At 42.6% G+C, this 25,588-nt stretch overlaps 1 protein-coding gene across 7 annotated transcripts; it reads left to right on the top strand.

Moving 5' to 3' along the window:
- The first annotated feature begins 690 nt into the window (after positions 1-690).
- On the top strand, positions 691-22,834 carry LOC128344434 (zinc finger protein 250-like). Of its 7 annotated transcripts, none has more exons than XM_053294522.1 (6): positions 691-712; positions 5,763-5,853; positions 9,046-9,172; positions 15,978-16,091; positions 17,541-18,149; positions 19,944-22,834. In XM_053294522.1, the coding sequence occupies exons 2-6, from the start codon at positions 5,839-5,841 to the stop codon at positions 20,906-20,908; spliced, it is 1,830 nt and encodes a 609-aa protein (XP_053150497.1). In that variant the 5' UTR covers positions 691-712; positions 5,763-5,838; the 3' UTR covers positions 20,909-22,834. The 7 variants fall into 7 exon arrangements, 5 of the variants coding, with proteins under 5 accessions (XP_053150497.1, XP_053150500.1, XP_053150499.1 ...); XM_053294525.1 differs by lacking the exon at positions 691-712 and adding an exon at positions 911-1,163 and having other exon boundaries at positions 9,052-9,172; XM_053294524.1 differs by lacking the exon at positions 691-712 and adding an exon at positions 911-1,163 and having other exon boundaries at positions 17,544-18,149.
- Positions 22,835-25,588: the final 2,754 nt, after the last annotated feature.

The following is a 25,588-nucleotide window of genomic DNA, read 5'->3' as shown; positions in this document are numbered from 1 at the left end:
ATTAAAATAAACCAGATATACTAGTAAACAGGTGTTAGAACTGCAGCTACTCCATATAATGAGGACAACCAAATCAATCGTGGGACTAAACATACTATGACACCTTCCCGTGTTTGAATGTTTTTAAGCCCCGAAGGGCTGAAAACAGGGGGAACACATTAAATACAAAATAAAAATAAATGAAAACTGAGGCATTCTTATGTGACTCTGGGCCAGTTACTTCTCTCTCAGCCTAACCTACTTCACAGGGTTGTTGTGAAAGAGAAACTTAAGTATGTAGTACACCACTCTGGACTCCTTGGAGGAAGAGCGGGATATAAATGTAATAATAATAATAATAATAATAATAATAATAATAATAATAATAATAAATTAATAAAGCAGCTTTACTGGGAACAGCCTATATTCTGCGATGATATCTATAACAATTGACAATAAAATTCAGCCATCCCAAGTCCTTGGGAAGGACTTGATGTCTGGATAAAACAAACCAGTCAATAACACCTGTCTGACTGTGTAAACAAGAAATAATAATAATAATAATAATTAATAATAACAACACTCCCCACTGATCCTTGACGTGAGAATATAGGGATGTTATAGCTCTCACCTGGCATAGCTCTCACCTTCCTCAGAGCACGCAAGCCCCACAACCACGCCCAGGTAGTGCCTCACTGGGGGATAATAATAACACTCCCCACTGATCCTTGACGTGAGAATATAGGAATGTTATAAGCACACAAGAGTGTCCCTGTTTTCCTGTGTAAAATGCTGGTAGGGTATATGAAATTCCGCACTTTGAACTGACCTGACAAGTCTGGCTAAAGTAGGTGTCTATTTTGCAGACCGGTGTAGTGATGATTACACAGTGAAGGGGGCGGCCAGCAGAGGGCTCTAATGTTTGCCAAACAAGAAAGAGGCAGCCCTCTCTTCCCACTCCCCGCTCTGCAGATGGAGGCAGAGCGGAGACTTTCATGATCCGCCTGCAAAAATAGGTCATGGATTATTAGAGGGTTCGCTCAAACTGCTGCTGCACCTTCAGGAAGAGGTCTGTGCTCAGCAAAAGCCATCTTGATTTCTCTAGGTGGCAAGTGGGTGCTGTTGCTTCCAACGGGAAACACCCTGGTTTCCGGTAGCCGTCAGTTTTATAAAAAGAAACTCAGGTAATGGGGAAGGGAAGGGTCTCTGGTGCATTAAGGAGCTGTGAAAACTAGTCATGATGAATCCCTTCTTCCTCTGGACAGTAGCACCTGTCACTCTGTGCGAGTGTTGTGTGAGTGTGTGTGTGTGTAGAACTGTATTAAGGGGATGTTCTTGGAATAACGTAGTGGGGGAATGGTCAGGAAGAAGGTCAGAAATAGGCCCTACTTCTAGTCTTCAACTGCTTCCCTTTAGGATCACTACCTTTTAACTATTTATTTATCACACATTTCTCCTATCCCGCCTTTAAGTTGCTCAGGATACTGTATAGGTGCCCCCATCCCACTGAGGCAGCCTAGTTATGGCTATGGGCATGCCTTGCCTTTGATGAGGTGGCTGGTTGGGGAAGATGATGATGGGCTACTAATCCATTATGCCGGCCTGGTATGTGTGGGTTGGAATCCTCCTATGCTCCTGCCTTAGCAGGGGGAGGCCATAGCTCACTGGTCCAGCACAGAGTTTGCATGCAGAAGCTTCTTCCATGTTCAGTCCTTGGCCTTGCCACTTGCAAGCATCTCATAGCTGCCCTGGGAAGGACCCCTGTAGTAGCTTGTTTAATCTTTTAACGTAAATGTTGTTTTACTGTGGTTTGCATGTTCCTGTTAGCTGCCTTGAACACCTCCGTATTGGAGAAGAAAGGGAGGATATGCATTTAAAAAATAAGACAGGCATGTGAAATTGCTGCACACTGCATCAGACCGAGACCGATTACTCTATTGGTTAGTTCAGTATTGTCTACACCAGGGGTTCCCAACCTGTGGTACCAGAGATGTTGCTGAACTACAACTCTCATCATCCCCAGCTATAATTTATTGTCTGGGGATGATGGGAGTTGTAATTCAGCAACATATGGAGTACCACAGGTTGGGAACCCCTGGTTTACACTGGCAGCCGCTCTCCAGGATCTCAGATAGGGTTCTTTTCCAGCCCCATCTGGAGATACCAAGGCTTGAACCTGGGACCTTCTACATAAAGAGAGCCAGCGTGGTGTAGTGGTTAGAGTGCTGGACTAGGATCGGGGAGACCTGAGTTCAAATCCCCATTCAGCCATGAGACTTGCTGGGTGACTCTGGGCCAGTCACTTCTCTCTCAGCCTAACCTACTTCACAGGGTGGTTGTGAGGAGAAACCTAAGTATGTAGCACACCACTCTGGGCTCCTTGGAGGAAGAGCAGGATATAAAATGTAATAAATAAATAAAAATAAATGTAAGTATGAGCTTTACTACTGAGCTACAGCCCCTCGTGTATGGAAAGTCTGACACCTCATAGCCTCTTCAGCTTGTAGCTTCTGAGGGCCTTGTGAGCCCTGAGTACAACTGCACCCCGCCTCCCCCCTGCAATGCAGAACCCCCTATTAATGTGGACCAGGCCATTCAATGTTGGCTTGATGGACCAATGGGTCTGTCTCAGTATAAAGCAGCTTCTTATGTTACTATGACCCATATAAATGGATAGCAACCATTTACATACATAGAAGACACTACAGGATCATGCTGAGAAACACTACAGTACTGGGGGTGGATGCAAATCATATTCTCACCCTGCCTCTGAAGACCGCTACTCGAGAATGAAGTTTGCCTCTTCATCGGCATAGCCCCATATTGTTTTTTGTCTTTTGGTCACATTAGTGTGTGACAGACTGTTCGGAAGTGGCCATGATTTATGCAGATTATGTATAATACACCTCCAACCTGCTTTGGGGTAGTCTGTTAGAAGTTTCCTCAAACAGGGGTCAAGCAGGATACTTGTGCAGGGTTTAAGTGTGGTTAAGCAATGTTTTTGCAAAAAAAACAGATAGGAGGCCAAGCCGCAAAGCATGATACAAACCCAAGGTAGGCAGAAAAGTTGCTCACAATCTCCTGTAGTGATTTAAAGTCGCTCCCGACCCATGAGCCCCCTTAGATTGACTGCTGCTCATTCCGCAACTGCACAAGATGTCCTCCTCCTCCTCCCCTCCTCCTCCTCTCCGATTACAACATAAAAAGGAGGGAGTGTAGTTAGTGAAGCAGGACTGAGCTCTTCCTGCGAGGGTGACACACGCATGTGGTCAGAGAGAAAGTGGTGGGTTCTGCAGACCAAGCCAGGCAGCTGCAGGAGGGGAGAAGCTGCAGTGAGAACTTGGGGGGTAGCAACAGCAGCATTCAGAGCTTGAAGAAGCACCTCCAGAGACTGCTGGTTTCTTAGGCCATTTCTTTGTCTTGGGGCAGCTGGGGGAGGTGGGGCAGTGCTGCTCCTGGTGGCCAAGTAAATAAATAGCAGGTGCATGTGCACATCGGAGATGAGAGCATTACGCTTTGGCCTAGCAACGGGAGGAAGGGGAATGGAGAGGGTCCCCACCACCAGGATATATTGGATTGAACCAGAAGGGGTCCCCGGATCCTCAAAGCAACTGGAAACAGGTGGTGGTTGCCCATCAGGTAGGGTTGCAAACTCTGACTGAAGCTATTCCTGGAGACTACTCCCTCCCCCCCCCCAATATTTTTTCCAATATTTTCCAAAATATCAGGTCACTAAAATCTCCAAGATTGGAGATCTCCACCTGGAGATTGATGCTAATTCCTGGGGTCATAAAGAGAGCTCTCCCCATTGCCCCAAAAGTAGTGGTCTAAACAAAATATTGGGGATGGCAAGGACATAACATAAAATATTGGGGATGGTACATAACATTGAACAGAATGTACTACTGAGCTTTTACGTGTAAAGACAACAGAAATTTTGTGGCACGTTAAGAGTAACACATGTATTACAGCATATAATTTCCCCTTTTGAAGGAAGGGGAGAGATAGCAATAGCAATAGCAATAGCACTTACATTTATATACCGCTTTATAGCCGGAGCTCTCTAAGCGGTTTACAATGATTTAGCATATTGCCCCCAACATTCTGGGTACTCATTTTACCGACCTCGGAAGGATGGAAGGCTGAGTCAACCTTGAGCCCCTGGTCAGGATCGATCTTGCAACCTTCTGGTTACAGGGCGGCAGTTTTACCACTGCGCCACCAGGGGCTCGTTAGTTTGAAGAAAGTTTGAAGAAAGAAAGAAAGAAAGAAAGAGAGAGGCAGATACACAAGTGCTGACTGTCTCTTCAACTCACTGATCACATTCACACGTAACACGAAACTGGAGGTCACTGGACCCCTGGTAAAAAAATTTAACTGTGAATTGCATCACAGCCATTTGTTCAACTGTGGTCTGGCAACCTCCACTTTCAAGGCAGGCAAGGCCATCCCTCTTCCTGGTCCTCTGAGGCTGCATCCCAGCAAGCTCCATAGTGCTTATGTTGGCAGACTGTGGGCAAGGCGTCCAGCACATATTCAACTTGAAACAAAACAAAGATGGCCAAAATGTTTTGTTAAAACAGCGGCCAACACGGTTGTTTTGATGGGAAAACCCCTGAAATGTTTCAAGTGTTTCAGCCATAGGGAACAATGGGAAAACTTGAAGCACCCCATTGTTCCCCATGGGTAGCTCCTTGGGACACCAAAGTGGGTTGGGTGGTGGGGCATGATTGGTGCTACCTGCCATCCAACCAACCAAGAAATGGGCATGCAGGAGATTTTAAACAGATGTTTAACCTTTTCCCCAAACCCCCATAGTTAGGATTGCAAGCCAGTGCCAGAAAACCAATCCGCAAGGGGGAAACAGGCCTCCAAAATGCACTCAAAACATTGAAACATTTTGAATCAAAATGCAGTTGTTATGTTCCAAGCTTGAAACAGGACCTTTATTTAAAGGGTATTTTGTTTTGAGCTTCACACACTCAAAATAGCCTGTTCGAGTTGAAACATTTCGATGTTGAAATGTTTTGCACATCATAAGAACATAAGAACAGCCCTGCTGGATCAGGCTCAAGGCCCATCTAGTCCAGTATCCTGTTTCACACAGTGGCCCACCAGATGCCATCCCTAATCTATATTTAGGACCACTGTCTATGATCACAACTTTGACTTGCAGAAACAATGCAGTGCAAGGCTGTTCTGTGTCTACATGAACACTGCTTTCTTCACATTGTTAAGAAGACTTTTTTGTTCTTTCACCTTACTATCAATAAGAAGGGAGATTATTCATTTGTGGTATTGGGAGGAGGTGGATACGGGATAGGAGGAGTGATGGGTACTGGGATTATAATGCTTAAAGTTTTTGCATTCAAAACAGCATACCCATATATTTATCCGAATAGAAGACGACTGTGAATTTAATATGGCCCCTTAAAAAATAGAGATTAAACACAAGTTATACCTGTATTTATCTAAAAGGAAGAGGTCTCTGAATTTAAGATGACCCCCCCAATTTCTAACATCAAGCAAGATAGAAAAATAATAATCTTGGATTTAGATAAATACAGTAATGTTACGACTAAACCAGATCTCTATGTAGTTTTGTGTTCCACTTATAGGTTTTGAAGTTATAATTTGATTTCCAGAACTGCCATTTCATGACTGGCTCAGTCTCACTAAGCAGCCATTTCCCATTGGTAGCTCCTGAGGTTCTGGGTGGGAAAAGTAGCTCACAGAAGCCTGTCTGCCCTGATATAGGCTAATATTTTTTCTGTGACTGCCAGGTGTTCTGGACTTCACCTGACAAACAGCAGAATTTCATCTGGGCTTCCTTTGGCACCATCTCATTCTTCTAGCATCATGGAGCTTCCACAGGTAGGCTGTTTTCTATGGATGGATCCATTCTCTGTAAACAAAGGTTTATAGGGCTGTAAAAAAGCAAGAGGTGAAAGAAACTGGGTGTCTTATTTCTCTTCCTCTTATGTGATGTAAGGTGAGGCACAGGGTGGCTTGGATAGGGCTTAGTATATAATGCACTGCAAATATTTAGGGATAATCTATATATTGCATTAAACATAAAAACATAAGAACAGCCCTGTTGCATTAAACATGGAGGGAAGTAGCATCAGCTATTTAACAGTTTAAACTTTCTTTCCAGATAATATAAAAGAGGGAGTAGTACTTACCTTCTTTTCCTCCTGGGCTCTGTGTGATCAAGAGGGCCTCCTTTCAAGCTCGCCTGCACACTTCCCCGTTAAATTCCACACAAAACTCCTATGATACCTGTTTGCTAATTCCTGTTCACTAATTTCTAGTTGCTGAGTTCCCTGGCTGCCACTTCTTATGTAGAGAGTAGGCTTCTGACTTCTCCTCTAAAGAGACACCAGCCCCTCAAAATCTCCCCCTTCTCATCTTTGTTTGAAGAAGAAAAAGTTGTGTTTTTTTAATAAAGGTTTGCTACCTTCTCAGGTCTGCTTCTCTTCTTCCCAGCGTAGGCTTCAAACATGCTGTTTGGCCTTACATAGATGCTTTATGTGATTTTTCAAAACTTGAATGCAGTCATGTGGGGAGACGGTGAGGATCAAGACTACAGTGCATGGGGAGAAGACATTTGATCCTTTACCACACAGCAGTCCTGACAAAAATGCTCCCCACTAGCTGCTATTAGCCTTGGGAAGGAAGCACCTATTGGTGCCAACAGGCAACTTTTTCTAAGGCACTTTTGGAGGGGAACATTTTAATAAGGACCATGGTGCACGGGCAAAGGGTTAAATACTGCAATCTCAATTCTAGGAGCCCTCTTTCTCCCCATTCCTTACCCTCAGTGTTTATGTTATAAGAAAATGCACACAGGGCCAAACAACATGTTTGATGAAAGATGAGTTTGATCCTAGGCAAGGTTCATACAGCTTTAACTGTCATGAACCCTGGAACCCTGGATTTGTAGTTGTAAAATGGTGCTGAACATTTTATTGTCTTAACACATTTTCATGGGATGCTAGCCTTATAAAGACATTATTGAGTTACTGACAAGGAAAGGTAGGGGCACAAACAAACCACTAACACCATGACCAGAAACTTTAGTGAAAACTTAATGCATTTATATCATGTCTTTTAAAATCCAATATATGCATTTGATAAATAGTCATAGAAAATACAATGGTTTGCAAGAACACTTTTCACGATATGTAATACCAAGCATTTTCAAGCAAGTAGCAGTCTCCGTCTAAACGATTAAATGTCCTTCCTCATGAACAACTCTAGCTGAGGAGAAACAACTGGAAAGATGAAACGTGATCTTCAAATGTAGAAGAATGGTAAAACCAGCATGAGTTTGTTGTAGTTATTTGATATAACTGGAAACTTGGACGGAGAAATAGATGAAAAATAGAAACTTGATTATTTGGTTGTTAGTTGTTGTAACAAAACCTCTGGATGATAGTAATGTTTCGTTGGAACTTCTTCAGACAAACCATGGATCTTTTTAACTTTTTCTGATAATAATTCTAGAGTATGCACTGACGTACAAAAATGAGAAGTCGTTAGTGCATACTCAAGAGTTATAACTGAGCAGCTGGCTGGAGGAGATGAGTGACAGCTCTGGGGCGGGACTTCCTTCCCCCCTTTGTTGCTGTAACTGTGAGTGCTACTGCACTCAGAAATGTCTGAATGGGGCTTATAAATCCTAGGACTTGGGAAGAGGGAAGCCACATCAGTTAAACCAGAGGCATAGCTATAATTGAGTGAAAGGATTCAAAGAACACGGGCTCCCAGCTCCTGAGGGCTCTGCAGCTCCATCCCTCCCTATTTTCTTCATTATCTCCCTCACTCTGGGGGGCCACCAGAGAGAGGGATGAACACGGGCCCTCTCTCCCCTAGCTACACCCCGAGTTAAACCAATGTAAATTTGTAGTCTATAGTTAAGTCTACATTACAAATTTAGATTTGTTTCAAATCTATCTGTCAGGGTGCCTTTTAGTTCCAAGCACTGAAGAAATTTCTTCTAGTGCTAGTGAAATGAGATTTTTGCTTATCAGAGCACTGCCAGAAGTTGTATTTCGGTTTACCTGACTATACAGGAGGGGTTTACCATTGCCATTTCCTGCACATTATGAGACGATGCCTTTCACAGCACCTTCCTATATCACTGCTGCCCGATATAGGTGTTTCCATAGTCTGGGAAAACATACATGCGGGGATTCGAACCAGCAACCTTTTGCTTGCTAGGCAAGTCATTTCCCCGCTGTGCCATTAGGTGGCCACTCCACCCCATACTCATACCCGAATGCAATCTTATATTGATTACCTGCCAGCACCAATCCCAGGGGGCTCTTCCAAATGTCAAAATATTCCAACATCAACACAAAAGAGAAATCCACACTAAGGAGGTGGAGGTTGTGAAATATTCTCAAAGCCATTAGCGGGCAATCTGCAGCAATCTGTGAAACAACTGTCCTTTTTCATGATAGAATAAAAGCAGTATGAAAAAAGATGGATGTTTCTCAGATTGCTGCAGACTGCCAGTGGACAGCACTGAGACTATTTTGTGATCTCTTCCTCCTTAATGTGGATGTCCCATTTTATTTTCTTTGGTAATTTTTGCTCATGTTAGACTCAAGTGAAAACAGATACAAGTAAAGTGTGTCGTTGAGTCGGTGTCGGCTCCTGGCACCCACAGAGCCCTTGTCTTTGGTAGAATACAGAAGGAGTTTACCATTGCCTCCTCCCGTGCAGTATGAGATGATGCCTTTCAGCACCTTCTTATATTGCTACTGCCTGATATTGGTGTTTCTCATAGTCTGGGAAACATACTAGTGGGGATTCGAACCAGCAACCTCTGGCTTGCTAGTCAAGTCATTTCCCTGCTGCGCCATTGAAGACCTTGGAAAACAAATAAGCTGTTGCTATTTGCACCACTCTCTGATCCCCTGGGGCCTGCCAGGCTCCTCCACTTGGGTACCAGAATCTTTGTCAATTTCATGTGATGGTCATTTCCACAATAGAGACTAGCACTGTGAGATTGTAGTTGAGCCATTAGCCAAGACTTAAATATATGAACTGTTTAAGATGCAGGTGGCTTTTGAGGAGGTGGCCATATATTTCACTGAGCAGGAGTGGGCTGTGCTGGATGTGAATGAAAGAGCACTCTACTGGGAAGTCATGCAGGAGAACTATGAGCATGTGACTTCACTGGGTAAGCATTTCGCCTGCTGCCTCCTTGTTTATTAAATGTGTCCGATGCACACAGGTGCCTTTTTAATGAATAATATGAATCAATACATGTTGTTGAAAAGGAATGTGGTCTCTTATTTCTCTGGAGGTTTAAAATGGGCTAGAGCTGTATGTTAACTTTGCTTTCCCTAAGGCCCAGGACTGATAAGAAACAACAGGCAGCAGCTGTTTTTGAATATTGCTGGCATAGCAGGTTTGAAGGCTGAGAGAAGCAGGGGCTGAAAGCTAAAAAAAAAAGTAGTGAGGAGGGAGGACAGGAGGGGCAAATAGCGAGAGCAGTTTCCTACCTCTACCTCGTAGCTTGTTGAGAAGTGGACCTCAGGCTGCAGATCTGGCTTGCCTGCTGCAGTAGAGGCCTTCACCATGGTGAGAGGCTTCTAAGGCTACTGGACTGGCATCTTGATCCAGGGGTCCAAGTGTCTAGACACCCAGCTGGTTCCAGGGTTCCAAAAAGGACTTGTGCACAGTGTGTCCCAGAAGCTTTATTCTGGGTTTGAGGGAGAGCCCAGAGGCAGGCACTCAGCTGGTAGTTTCAAGGGCATTATTGGACAGAGTGCCCATCAAATATCCCACTTCTGGAATCACCCTAGGGTCTGGATGCTAGGGCAGTTACAGGGATTCAGACAAAATACAACAAAAGCAAGGGGGTGTCTGGAGAATGTCCAGGTTCATAAAAGACAAGGGGGTGGGTATGCTAATGTTTGGTATTGAGGGTCCGGGGAGCTGTGCGCATTTCCAGGTATAGAAATGGAGACTGACCCCCAGAACACAAACTTTGATCTTTGTGACCATCTTCCCTGGGACCAAGAAACTGATTTATAGAAACTTAGATTTAAATCGATGTACAAGCCACGGTTCTGTGCCTGGGTCTGCCTCCTCAAGCTGTCATTTTGCACTAGCAGCTCCCAAGGCTCTGGAAAATCATCATCATCATCATCATCATCCCCCAGTGAGGCACTACCTTGGCGTGGTTGTGGGCTTGCGTGCTCTGAGGAAGGTAAGAGCTATGCCAGAGGTCCAACCATACTGGACAGGTCTCACCAGAGGAGCCAGATGAAGAGTGCCTCTCCCATCAACAATATGGTGAGACGTAACTTTAATAAATCTATACTGGATCGGTCGTCACCCGGGTCAACAAGGACTGCGCCAGATGCTGGAGTCCCTGGACATCTGGTGGCAAGTGGGCAACAGAACTCAGGATCTTCAGTTGAGCAACCAGGGCTGGAGACTGCAAGGTTACTGGAAGAAACGTCGCTTAACCAAAAACAAAAACAAAAAACGAAGAATGCCAACAAGGAAATAATGATCTGCTATTACAAGTCTAGTCCAGCTAGAAGAGGTTATTTAAAAAGAATGTACCAAATTTGGAAAGAGAAGCATCCAGATACAGAAATAACAGGACAAAGGCTAGCAGACCAGAGAAGATTAATAATAAGAAATAAAGTATTCACAGAAGTTGAGCTGGAAGAACTGCAAAGAGCAACACAGGCTCAAGACATGGAAGAAGAATTACCACCAACTGAAGAAGTTGCTCAGGCGCAGGTGGAGGAGGTGTTGGAAATAGAGGGTGCCACCGTTGCTGAACTGTTTCAAAATCAAAACCAGGCAACCTCCCCTCTACCTTCACCTCAAAAACTCAAATGTCGTTTAAGAGAAAAGCAACAAGAACTAAAGCAAAAAATAACTGAGCACATGAACCAAACAACCACCAGGGTTCGACTTCCAACGCTAAAAACAGTTGCCAAAAAACAACTTGCTCAGGCATTAAAAGTTGTCAATGCTGCACTTGCAGAAATAACAACCAATAATTTGCAAGAAACAAACCAACTAATGTACAGTGCAGCAACAATAACAACACAAGAGCTCAGATATAAGATCAGTGGACCTGTAAAAAAAGGAAGTAGTACATTGCCTAAATGGAAGATTAGATTAGAAAATAAAATCCCCAGGCTTAGATCAGATGCTAGTAAATTGAAAGATATGAAAGACAAGAAGCTGAAGAATGAAAACACCAAACAGTATCTGATCCAAAAATACCACTTAGATTCAAGGAAAATTAGAGAAGTCCTAGAAATAATAAAGCAGCAAATAACAGCAGTGTCAAAGAAGATTAGCAGATACGAAGCCAGAATTACACAACACAGGCAGAATCTCCAATTCCAGTCGAGTCAGAGACGTTTCTACCAAAGCATAGAACGAGAAACTACAAGAAACCTAGAAACACCAAATAAAGAAGAAACAGTGCAATTCTGGGGGAAATTATGGGACAATCCAATAGATTATAATAAAAAAGCAGGCTGGATGAAAGAGGTCAAAAAATGTAACCAACAAATGCAGGATCTAATAATAACACCAGAATTAATAAGTGAAAGAGCAAAGAAAATTAAAAATTGGACTGCACCAGACGACGATGAACTGCATGGCTTCTGGCTTAAACACCTAACAAGCCTTCATAAACAACTATCAAAATAGTTCAATCACATTTTGCAAGGAGGTGATATTGAACAATGGCTAACTACTGGGAAAACTCATCTCATCGTGAAAGACCCAGCAAAAGGTGCAGTTCCAAGTAATTATAGACCGATAACCTGCCTACCAACCATGTTCAAATTATTAACTGGAATAATAGCAGATGAAGTAATGTAACACTTATTAACTAACAAACAGCTTCCAGTTGAATAGAAAGGAAATTGCCCAAACACCAGAGGCACAAAAGACCAGCTGCTGAATGACAAAATGATTTTAGAAAATTGCAAGAGAAGAAAAACAAATCTAAATGTTGCATGGATTGACTACAAGAAAGCCTTCGATTCATTACCTCAAACATGGATACTAAAATGTTTAGAAACAACTGGTGTCAGCAAAAACATTCAGATATTTATTTAAAAAGCAATGAGCATGTGGAGTACACAGTTAACAATCAATGGCGAGACACTTGGACAGGTTAGCATTAGAAGAGGTATTTTCCAAGGGGATTCACTATCCCCGCTGTTTGCAATCGCCATGACTCCACTTTCACAAATACTAAACAAAACAGGCCTCGGATACCAAACATCTAAAACATCAAGTCAAATCAACCATCTGCTGTACATGGACGATCTGAAGTTGTATGGAAAGTCCCAGTCAGAAATCAAATCACTGCTAAACAATGTCCATATATTCAGTAGTGATATAGCAATGGAGTTTGGACTAGACAAGTGTGCTGCATTAATAATGAAGAGAGGAAAAATAAGAAAAACAGAAGGAATAGAACTGCCCCATGGAAGCGACATCAAGAACCTGGAAGAGAAAGAACATTACAAATACTTGTGCATTCTCCAGGCTGATAACATTGCACACACTGAAGTTAAAAAAAAAATTGGAAGTGAATACATCAGGAGAGTTAGAAAAATCTTAAAGTCCAAACTCAATGGTGGGAACAACATACACACCATAAACACCTGGGCTATACCTGTTATCAGATACACTGCAAGAATAATAGACTGGACCCAGGCAGAGCTAGAGGCGCTAGATCGTAAGACCAGAAAAATAGTGACCATCCATCATGTTCTGCACCCCCGCAGTAATGTAGATAGGCTATACCTCCCTCGCAGCTCAGGTGGAAGAGGAATGCTGCAAGTCCATCAAACAGTAAAGGAGGAGAAAAGAGGCCTTGAAGAATATATCAAGGACAGTGAAGAAGATGCACTTCAAATGGTCAATAACGCGAAACTATTCAACACCAATGAAAGAAAGCAGGCCTACAAGAAAGAACAAGTCAAGAACCGAGCAGAAAAATGGAGAAATAAGCCCCTGCATGGTCAATATTTGCACAATATAAGTGGAAAATCAGACATCACCAAGACCTGGCAATGGGTTAAGAATGGCAACTTGAAGAAAGAAACAGAGGGTTTAATACTGGCTGCGCAAGAACAGGCACTAAGAACAAATGCAATAAGAGCAAAAGTCGAAAAATCCACCACAAACAGCAAGTGCTGCCTTTGTAAAGAAGCAGATGAAACAGTGGACCACCTAATCAGCTGTTGTAAAAAGATCACACAGACTGACTACAAACAAAGGCACGACAAAGTAGCAGGGATGATACACTGGAACATCTGGAAAAAATACAAGCTACCTGTAGCTGGATAGGGTTACACTCCCCCAGAAGGAGCAGGTGCGTAGCTTGGGAGTACTCCTGGACCCAGGCCTCACCCTGGTATCTCAGGTGGAGGCCATGGCCAGGAGTGCTTTCTATCAGCTCCGGCTGATTCAACAGCGCGCCCATTCCTTGAAGAGGATGACTTCAAAACAGTGGTGCACCAGCTGGTAACCTCCCGGCTTGACTATTGCAATGCGCTCTACATGGGGCTGCCTTTGTACATAGTCCGGAAACTTCAGTTAGTTCAGAATGCGGCAGCCAGATTGGTCTCTGGGGCAACCCTGAGAGACCATATTACACCTATTTTGAAACAATTGCACTGGCTGCCGATATGTTTCCGGGCAAAATACAAAGTGCTGGTTATTACTTTTAAAGCCCTGAACAGCTTGGGTCCAAGATATCTTAGAGAGCGCCTTCTTTTATATGATCCCCACTGCACGTTACGGTCATCTGGGGAGGTCCGTCTCCAGTTGTCACTGGTTCGTTTGGTGACGACTCAGAGGCGGGCCTTCTCTGTAGCTGCTCCTGGACTGTGGAATGCACTCCTGGCAGAAATTCATAATCTTGATTCTTTACTGTCCTTCAAGAGAGCCCTTAAAACCTATCTGTTTGGCCTGGCCTTTCAGGGTTTTTAATCAGTTTTAATTGTTTTAATACCTGGTTTTCAGGGTTTTAATTGTTTTGATAGTTTAATCATTTTTTAAGTTGTTTTAAATTGGTATTTATATTTGTATCTCTGTTTTAATTGTTTTTAATGTTTTTTGTTTTAATTGTAAACCGCCCTGAGCCATTTCGGAAGGGCGGTATATAAATCAAATAAATAAATAAATAAATAAATAGAAGAAAAAGAAATGGAAAAAATCACCAAATACAAAGATCTACAAATTGAAATTGAAAGGCTGTGGCAGAAAAAGACCAAAATAATCCCAGTGGTAATTGGCACCCTAGGTGCAATTCCAAAACAACTTGAAGAGCACCTCAACACCATAGGGGCCACAGAAATCACCATCAGCCAATTACAAAAAGCAACTTTACTGGGAACAGCCTATATTTTGCGACGATGATATCTATAATAACCAACAGTATTGATGATAAAATTCAGCCATCCCAGGTCCTTGGGAAGGACTCGATGTCTGGGTTGACAAACCAGTCAATAACACCTGTCTGACTGTGTAAACAAGAAATAATAATAATAATTAATAATAGTAGCTCCCAGAAGCTTAAAGTCTACCTATCCTATCCTATGGTATACATGTTGATTTCTTGTGTTCCACTGTCATCTCTGGTGAACAGGTTTTTTTAAAAAAATATATTATACATGATAATGAGATTGGTTTGTTGCTCTTTTTATTTTATTTTTGGCCACCCTTCTACAGATCCTTGTATATAGTTCCCTGCCCCCCTACCTCATTTTATCCTTTCAGAAATTCTCTGAACTAGATGAATTAGATGAGATGCATGTACATGCCATGGAAAAACAATGCCTCTATCATACCACCTGGAACTCTCTGGTAAAAACTATTGTTTCTAGCCATAAGTACAGTACACCCTTCAGTGCAAAGTTTATTTTATTTTATTATTTTATTTAATCATATTTCTGTACCTCTTGATATAGACATCTCCAGGTGGTTTACAAAGGTAAAACGTAACAAATATTAAAACAATATAAAAACAATATAAAACAGTTAAAATTCATAAACAGGTAAAAAACAATCTTGGTGGATAAAAACAGATTAAAATTTAAAATTTTAAGGCATTTTCATGTATGAAAATTAAAACTGCCATGGCTTCAATGCAGAAGAAGACCCCAGGTTTACTCCCTGGCATCTCCAGGTAGGGCTTGGAGAGACTCCTGTCTGAAAACATAAAGAGCCACTGCCAGTCAGTGTAGGTGATACTGAACTAGAGGGACCAGTGGTCTGACTCAGTAAGGCAGCTTCCTGTGTTCTTGTGTTCCAGGTTTTTGATGCAGTAGTAAAATGTGCATTCACCGGAATGCTCCTGCACATTGCAAAGGTCTCTCCTCTGTTTCCATTTGAATGACAAGGAAATGTTATCAGAAATATAGATAAAGTCTAATGAGTTATTTAAGCACATGTAGACAAAGAATGCCCTCCTATTGCCAGGGTTCACATCTTTTCCTCTCCTCTCCTTCCACCTGCCCTCTTAGGGAGCTGTAAAATTATTCATGGGCAATTGTCTGCTGTAACTGAGTTCTGGATGAATCTGCTCTGACTACTACCTTCAGCCAGTTGAGTTTTGTGCTGGAGACAGGGAGGTGAAAATCAATGCTAAAGTGGGTATCATGCAATTGTATAGACTCTCATCTTTCCCTCTCTCTACTCTCCATGCACTGTCAAACATTAAACTACGTTTCTTGATGTGGGGAGGGATCTGTCTTTTGTATATGTTTTGCAGCTTACACATCTGTATAAAACCTATGCTGTATAAATAATAACAGTGATGATGATATATGGATTGTAGTGGGAAGGATTTCTTTTTTAATATCATTAGTTGTTATTTAGTTTAAATTGGTGCCCCCTCTTTTTTCCTTAATAAAGGGTGTAAATCCAGGTGCATGATCTAATATTCCAAAAATACACTGGTCTTTTTCCCCCCCGCTGAGCAGGGTTTCCAGTTGTTCAGCCAGGTGTGACCACTGGTCCAGAACAAAAAGAAAGGCTGTGGATATTGAACTTCCAGGAATCTCAGAAAAACCAGCCCCATACAAATTCCATTCCAGGTGAGGTAAAGTTAAGATAAAAGTTACAAATTCCATTCCAGGTGAGGCAAAAGTTAAAAGTTAAGTTAAACTGCCCTGAGCCATTTTTGGAAGGGCAGTATAGAAAGCAATCAATCAATCAATCAGACAACCTGAAACAGTGGATATGGGTGTATTGCATATTTCACGCCACCTTTTTTCTTTCTTTTGGGGGGACAGAGGGGAGGGGGAACCTTATAAAAGACATCTACTGAATACTTTTAAGATATTTTGTTTCCGGTCAAAAGGAAGTATTTTCATTCAGCCCCATATCATGTAATTAATTAGCATGAATGTTTATATTTCTTTTATTGAGTATTTTTATTCCATCTTGGTCCCAGTGACTTACCAAATTGGTTAAAAACACAATTAAAAACAATAAAAATCCCATAACATAACAATAAGTAAAAACTGAGAGACAGTGTTGGCCTTTTAGGAATAATAAAACCCCATTAAGTGGAGGAAATCTTGTGACAAGTTGTACACGCAGTGAAATAGAACAGTTTTTGACAAGGTCAGCTTAGATGGCTCTGAAAAAGGATTAGACCCATTCATGAAAGATAAATGGAGCAAAGACTGGCCATAACAGTTGAGAACTGAATGTTTAAGTTCAGATGCACTAGGAGGCAAAACAGATGTAATGTGGGAGATCCATGATTGAATCTCCCCGTGTGGGTCCCCCTGCCTTTTACTTCTGGGCAGCTATGGAGAGTTGCTAATTTGGGGATAAAACACTAATTATTAACTGTAACTGTTAATAATTATTAATAATAATTAATAATATTAATAATTAACTAATTGTTAATTGTAGTTGTTATCCTCCATGCTGCATCGCCAATAAGTTCCATATCCTAAGGCTGCTCTTAGGATTTCTGGATAGAATATAGAGTTTCCATAGAATGTTCACATTGGAAGTGGAATGTTCACATCTTAGAAACCTTATTTATTTACTACATTTATATCCTGCTGTTCCTCCAAGGAGCCCAGAGTGGTGTACATGGTTATGTTTATCCTCACAACAACTCTGTGAAGTTAGGCTGAGAGAGAAGTAACTGGTCCAGAGTCACTCAATGAGTTTCATGGTTGAATGAGGATTTGAACTCTGGCCTTCCTGGTCCTAGTCCAGCACTCTAACCACTACACCACCCTGGCTCACTAGTCTTCTGGTCCAACCCCCTGCTTAGTAGAGGAAACTGTTACAGCATCTCTGACAGATGCCCGCATCTAGCCTTAGATCTGATCACACACCTCCTCTGTTGTATCTGTTTTGGCCCAAGTATACAGTTACAGGGGATGAATGAACCTCCTAGGGCAGGGATAAATCCCATGGTGCTTGCTAGGTGGCATCTGCTGTGATCTACCAGTGTGACTGCAATCTGTCCTTGCTCTTTTGTGCCTTCTGTTATTCCTAAAGTCTGTAATTTTTCTCAGCAGGTCATTGTTGTCAACAGGGAGGCCCTGCAACTACAGAACTGAATGAAAGATTAGTGGGTCATTCCCAAGAAAATGATGTTCTCACTCTTGGTGCATGTAAAAATGGGCATGAGAAGCAGCCATTGGAAAGACAGGGTGACTCTACTAATGCTAGGGGAAGCAACCAGGCCACAAAAAGTCCTCCAACAGGCAGGAGAAAGGATTCTTGTCCTGAATGTGGGAAAAGTTTCTGTCACAAATCAGCACTTGTTACTCATCTGAGAATTCACACAGGAGAGAAGCCATATCACTGCCAGGAGTGTGGGAAAAGCTTCAATCAGAATTCAGCCCTAACACAGCACCAGAGAATCCACACTGGAGAGAAACCCTATGTCTGTCTTAACTGTGGGAAAAGATTCAGTCAAAGTTCTGCACTTACTCAACATCAGAGAATCCACACAGGGGAGAGGGCTTATACCTGCCTTGACTGTGGGAAAAGCTTCATTTACCACTCAGCCCTGACTCGGCATCGGAGAATCCACACTGGAGAGAAATGCTATAAATGTCCTGACTGTGGAAAAAGCTTTAACCAAAGCTCCAACCTTATCACACATCAGAGAATTCATGGTAAGGAAGCATAAGCATAATTCATGATAAGGAAGTTTTATGAAAACTGCCCTGAGCCATTTTGGAAGGGAAGTATATAAATCAAATCAGTCAATCAACTAATCAACTAATCAAATCAATCAATCAAATAATTAACTGTCCTGTACAGGGCTGTGTACAGGTTCCCCCAAGTACTTTAAATTTGACTTTGGGTTGGAACAAATAAAATTGACTGAACACTTCACATACTGCTGAAAAGTGGTCAAACCACTTTAGTTTTCTGTAATCTTTATAAGAAGATTATCAAATAAACCAGCTTTATTATCCCCTTATTGCAGTGGAGTGGCTGTGTATGAAAGAATAGTAGGTTACCTAAAGCCACCTAGAAAACAAGTTTCCTAAACATTCGTTCTAGCTCAGCATTATCTACTCTGACGGGCAATGGCTCTCCGGGGTCTTGGGGGGGAAGAGGCCCTTTCCAGCCTTGCTACCTGAGATGCTTTTAACTGGATATGCTAGCAACTGAATCTGGGATTTTCTGCACATAAAGTGTATGGCGCGGCCCTTTCATGAGGTGAGGTGAGGCAGTTGCCTCAGGTGGCAGATCATTGGGGCTCCAAGATCAGCTCTTTGGCATCAATCTGACCCTTGCAAGCTTTGCAAGGAGCAGCTCTCTGCAAAGCTTGGAGGCTGCTGGCAAACTTCCCTCCTTTCTGCCCTTCATGCCACTTTCCAAGCTTTCCAAGCTTGGTACACTACACTAGCTCTATTAATATCTGATTGTTAATCATTGTCTACCTCCACTCTGGGACTCGGGACTGCAGTTATTCCAGGTAGATCAGGAATCTGTAAAATCCCGTTAACTTGCTTCTTGCAAATGAGACCCAAAAATCCCTGTAATGAAATAATAGGTGTTCAGAAAGTATTTTCAAGTGTCCAAAGTTGTCTTAGTTTTCCTTGCAACAACCCTGCAGAGTAGGCCAATATGTGCTGAACACCTTAGGTTACCTAAGGTGTTAAGATTAGATTTGAGACAGATAATTTCCTGGCTTAGAGCTCACACCTTGCTACACACTCTCAAGTACCCAACAAGAAGTATTTTTGAGTATTACTTTGTCACTGAAGACACTCTAACACGGGGCTCAGTGGAGGAGGAAACCAGCCGGCAGCCCATGTTCCTCCCGCTGGCATCCTCCCTTTAAAGGCAGGGAGAGCAGCTCCCAGCCGCACTGCAAACACAGCACTGGCCAGTAGTTGCTCCCAAACAGGGAGCACAGCCCAGTTTGTGAGCAAAGCCACGCCCCTGTGTCTGAAGTAGGGGGGGTGGCTGGGGTGCCAGACACAGACATCAGATGCAGGGGGTGTGGCTGGGGCACCAGGCACGGCCTCTGATTGTTGGTGGCCCAGGTTCTTTGAACCTGCTCTCTCAATGGTGGCTCCGCCCCTGACAGGGCTGCTTAACTTCAGCCCTCTTACAGATGTTGGACTATATCTCCCATAACCCCTGGCTATTGGCCACTGTGGCTAGGGATTATGGGAGAAGTGGTACAAAAACAGCTGGAGGGCCAAAGTTGTGCAGCCCTGCTCTAACATGATTAATCTGTGCTGCTTTTCTCAGTTGGTTGCTTGTTTGTGTCAAATAACTGTAGTCTGGTTCTGTACAACCAGACTTATTTCGTCACTAGACGAGCATAGGTGGGCTGGATGTCCACGGGCCTAATTTTGCACACAAGTCATTAGTTGCCTACTGTGGTTTAGGGGTTTGAGGTTTTCTGCTTCTTGTTATTTTACATTCTCTTTCTCTCTCATCTTCAGGTAATAGAACAGTTTGTGTGAGTGAAGAGACAAATTCTCAGCAGGAAGGTCATGAGCAATCAAAACTACGTGGAATGCTTGGCAGGACAGTCTCGCAAGCTCTTCCCCACAATCTACCACTGAGAAGAGACCTTCAGAATCAAGGAAGTGTAGAGAGTTTGCAAAGAAACCCCACAGAGCAAACCCAGGATCAAACCATTTCAAGCACAGGAAGTTTAATATCTCAGAAGAACATCACAGTACAACCAAGAACCCATAGGTATAAAAGACCACTTGTATGTCATGACTGTGGGAAGAACTTCAAATACAGTTCCCATCTGGTTAAACACCTGAGAATTCATACAGGAGAAAAACCCTATCATTGCACAGATTGTGGGAAAAATTTCATTCAGAACTCAGCCCTCAAGAGGCACCAGAGGAGTCACCGAGGCGACAAACCTTATAAATGTTCCGATTGTGATAAAAGCTTTAGTCGAAATTCTCATCTAGCAAGGCATCGTGGGATTCACACGGGAGAAAAGCCTTATGAATGCCTTGATTGCGGGAAAAAATTCAGCATTAAATTGAACCTTATGATCCACCGGCGAGTACATACAGGAGAGAAGCCATATATGTGCCCGGAGTGTGGAAAGTGCTTTAGTCAGCGACCCCACTTTATTATCCACCAGAGAATCCACACAGGAGAGAAACCTTATGAGTGCCCCGAGTGTGGGAGAAGTTTCCGTGTGAGCTCTCACCTTGTTACACATCAGAGAATCCACATGGGAAAGACTCCATTCATATGTCCTGATTGTGGGAAAAGCTTTAATGGTAGCAAACTATTTCATCAGCATATGAAACTCCACATTGTAAGAGAAAGCCATCAGATGGCTGGTGCAGAAGTAACCAGTACAAGCATCCAATCCGAGTGTTTGGATTCTCTGAATCCAGAAGGCAGATGTTACAGCCTTCAAGGTGATCAGTGAACTTCTGATTGTTTGGCTCATGCAAAGGAGAGAGAGTCCTGATCATCTCATTCTCATCACTGCAAGTGATGAAGCTGAGAGCTGAAATGAAGGGATGAGGAATTTCCCTTCAAATGTCATGCCCTAGTGACATAGCTGATAGCCAGATATAGTAGATGGGCATGGACTGCAGAGACCTGGGTTCAAATCCTGCTCAGCCATGAGGCTTGCTGGTGACCTTGGGCCAGTTGTCATGTGTTAGCACCTGCACCCTCAGCTCCTTGGAAGGATAAAATACAATGATGATAAATAAAAATTCTATGTGGATATCCTAGTTCCTCATGTTTCAAAACTTTGCAGATATTTGCAAAGCTGATGACATTAGTCTTCTGAATTTTAATATATTGAGTTCAAAATGATTTTGCTACAGCAGATTTCAGCAACATGAGAGAGGTAAAGGTCAGAGCTACTGCAGTGTCAATGATGGCTGCCAGAGTAGTGTCTGATCCTGAACAGGCCCCTTATTGTGGCATTGCGCCACTTAATTACATAAGTTGTGCTTATGCAGTTATTCATAGGACTGAGTTCTGTATAGTCACAATGATTCTTACATAATGCTTATTTGCCAATTTAGCTTCACCATGACTTAAAGGAACTTGCTACGCAGGGTTGCCAACTAGCATGACCATCATAAATTCAGGGTAAAGCTTTTCTCCTCACTGCATCGTCATACCAAGAAAAGCTCCAGCTGTTGAATTTCTGTTTTCCACGCAGCTAAAAAAGCAATATGAGCCCCTACAGGAAGAAAGTTGATATTCCCTTGCCCCTGAATAATTCCAGTTGAGCAGGGAAAGACTTGGGACCTAGAGCTATGAAATTGGGATAGATGTACTAATCATGGTGGACACCTCTTTTTGGCCATGTAGCAGCAGGGGCTAAATGGAGAGCACTCACTGATTAACGGAAAATTCTCACACACACACACACACACACACACACACACACACACACTTATGCATGTGCTACACATAATCTGTCTGAGTTAACCCAGCATTAACAATGGAAGGTTGTCCTCTTCCAGGCTATGGTTGAATTGACAAAGGTATTTTCCTTTCCTTTCCTGCTCCTAGAACTGACTAACTCCCTTGTGCACCAGGAAGGGCAGGTTCTTCCTGGTGCATTATGGGGAGTCCCCTCCAAGAGCATCTAACTCGGAGCGAGTCAGCATGGCATATTGGCCAATGTCCCATGGCACACCATTTAGGAAAAGCTACTCTAGGACTCTACACGTGCCACAATGTTATTTACTGAAATTTTAGCACTTGTTGGTTGCAAGACAGAGAGTATGCCTTCTTATGGAATATGATCTTTCAGCAATTAGACGTCTCAGAGTTTCTTAGCTGGCATTTTCGGTGCACTTACAGGAGAAGTTCATAGCGCATGGCAGCCAGTTGTGCTCGTTACTCTTCCCTACAGCCACCAGGGATATTGTCCAAGCATGAAGACCATGTTGCTGTTAAATTTACAGGATCCAGAACTCATGTGGGTGAATAAGTTAAAGTACATAAAGTCACCTTAAGTGGCGCTTTATTTAAAAGAAGTCTGCCGGAGTGCTTCTTTTTAAAAGATAAATTTCAAGCCATAGGCAAAGGAACATTTTCCAAGTGGTTTCTCAAATATGCTGAAATTAGGGATGGGGGAGCAAAAGGCTCTGAGGGCTTTAGAAGTCATTTTGACTGCATAGAACCTGCCACTGTTTTATTCTACCGGAGATGTATGCCTAGTGGGATTTAAAAAAAATAAATTTCAGAATTCTGGACATTTTTTGACAAATGTTAAGTGCTAAATTCCTTTAAATTACAATATGTACACATATGTATTTGTAATATAAATTACAAATATGTATCGCTATTTCTTTATTGAAATAAATGTGTGTTTTAAAATGTATGTTAAAAGTACCTATTTGCATGATATAAAAGTGCCTTTTTTAGTTAACCCTTCCCCTCCCCTTGTGAAAATTCATTTAAAAATGCACTGTGCTGCTGCCTGGCTCTGCCAGCCTAGTTCTCAAAGCCCTCCCTCCCAACTATGCTGCAAAGCTCTACAGCCCTCTGCACATGCTTAGGATCACTCTCTTCTAAAGATAGTCCAGGGACTACTTCAAAAACTACATGAGTGTTATCCATTATTGCTGTTTTTATTATCCTGAAAATTGAATGACACGTGTCCAGGCAGGCAGGGTGACAGTCAGGTCAGACAGGGTAGGTTCTGAGTAAATTAGTGTGCTTTTGTGAGTTTATGGGAAAGAAACCCACCAATTACATCTGAAAATGAAAAATGATGCAATTTGCCATGTTTCACATATTTCTCACAAATCAATTTAATTTTTAAACTAGTTAATTTCTTTTTAATGTAGCTTTTAACTAATTGAAGATGGAATTATGGAACTTTTAACTTAAGTTAATATTTAACGCTAATAACTATTAACTTTAACTAGTTAATTTTTTCATTAGCTTTTCCAGTGATCAATGGAACACTTAAAATGACATTTAAAATGACACTTGTACTTAGACACTGACAATTCAATTAAAAGCAATGCAGCTAATTCACTTTGGGGGGGAAAGGATTCCAGAAGCAAAACCATCTTTTTACAGCAGAGGCCTATGGCACATAAAGACTAACTTGTGGCTTATGCCATGACAAAGGGAAACTTGAGTAGAATGACACTTTCAGTATTTCACACAGTTAAATCTACTGAAGTCACTGTCATAGGGTATAGTGATGGCAGCTTCATTCACACTTGCTTAGATGGCTTCACAGAGAATAGATCTATCAAAAGCTGTCAGCCATGATAGCTAATGGAACCTCCATGATCAAAGGCAGTATACCTCTGGAAATACTAGGTGCTGATAACCTATGAGGGTGCAGAGCAGTTGCATTCATGGTCTAAATTTGTGTTTCCTAGAGTTATTTGACTGGCTGCTGTTGGAAACAGGATTCTTTGGACTCTCTGATCTGATCTATCAGGGCTCCTGTTATGTTCCTAAAACAGGCATCACAGATCAGCCAAAGTTTTCCTATTCCTATGTGACATCATTTCCAGTACTATACGTTTTCAGGAAAGGTAGTTAACCTATTCAGAAAGTAATAAAGCAATAAGAAATCAAATGAATACAACAGTATGTTTGACTCAACCCGGAAAGACCAAGCATAAAGACATACGGGGACTTCTGTGCACACTGGTGTGTCTGTTACTTCCAGGAGATGTAGTGACGCGGTGGCAGGGAGGTACACTGCCACCCTGAAGGGCTTTAACAAGATGGAGCACCAGTGGGGGAAATGCAGTGGGAGCAGTAAGTGCACCCTTACCCACCCTTAAAGATGCACACATACCCGCTGTCGAACCACCCATCCCTATATGCTGGACTAGATGGACCTTTGGTCTGATCCAGCACAGCTCTTCTGTTCTTATGAACAGCAAGGTTGTTTCTCCAGGCAGCAGTTTCACATTCAAATGTAATATGGGAGGGTCTGTGGTCTTCTGCACACAGGTGTTGGCAGTACACTATATATGTGGATGCATGTTGGGAGTCCACACACTATGCCTGGCCAATTTATAATAAAATGTGTCTTGGTAGCACAACCCTGAACTGTGGGCATGTGGCAATTTCTATTGCACTTTGTTTCACATGCGTTATCCCTGGTAATCAGATGTATTATTCCCCTACTGCAGATGAAAGGGCGAGTGGGACTCCAGAGAATAAAGCCATGAAGGCAGTTCATGCTAGAGAGAAGACCTGAACTGGGGAACTTTTGAGTGACTGCTCACACTATGCTATATTAGTGCATGCAGTGACAACCCCACAGCACCTCCTTCTGTGGCTCACCATCAGAACTCAAGAGAGCATTTTTCAGTCCCCAAGGAGCACATGCTTCCAGTTTGTACACACATGAGCACAAGTACTTTAATTGGAGGGGGCCAGAGGGGATTCAGCCCACTTCACTTTTTTTTTAGGCTACAGGAAGAGCTATAACATGGCTGAAATTGAGGGGAATCCAAGATGAGGCTTGTTAGGGGGTGCTCTACATTTCCCCCATAAGTGGAGCATTACCAAGCATCATCTGCCAACTCTGCTATTGAATCCAGCCAAACAGAGCCCTCCTCACAGGGCTGGAAATTGCACCACTTCCAGTTTGCTTTGGCAGAGGGTGGAGGGAGGTGGGGAGAATAGAAGTGTTTGGGATGTGGCTGCTATTGGTTTCTGAGGAAAGTACCCAAGTAGCACTTCTTTTGCAGGCAAACACCGCACGGTTTCCTTGCCCTAAGATGGCCAAGCTCAGCAAGGCTCTCCAAGTATTTGTAGCACCTAAATGTCACAATTAACCTCCTACAATTTGCTCTAATCTCCCCAGGCTGGGGAAAAGATAAGTCCTATCACAGGGTATATATGTGAGTGTCAATATTCCACACATTCTCAGAGTTAAGAGAACGCCTTCCTCATTATGAACCCTGCCGCCTACTAAGATCATCAGGGGAAGTCCATCTGAGGATGCCACTGGCTAGTCTGGTGGCAACTCAAAGGTGAGCCTTCTCTGTAGTTGCCCAGGGCTGTGGAAAGTACTTCCTGCTGAAATTAGAGCTGCTCCATCCCTGATGGTTTTTAGGAAACTATTGAAGACACATCTCTTCAGCCAAGCTTT

This window comes from Hemicordylus capensis, chromosome 2, assembly GCF_027244095.1.
Source record: "Hemicordylus capensis ecotype Gifberg chromosome 2, rHemCap1.1.pri, whole genome shotgun sequence".
Classification (NCBI taxonomy): Eukaryota; Metazoa; Chordata; class Lepidosauria; order Squamata; family Cordylidae; genus Hemicordylus; species Hemicordylus capensis.
Note: the sequence above shows the minus strand (reverse complement) of the source record. Positions and strands in the feature narration are given on the sequence as shown.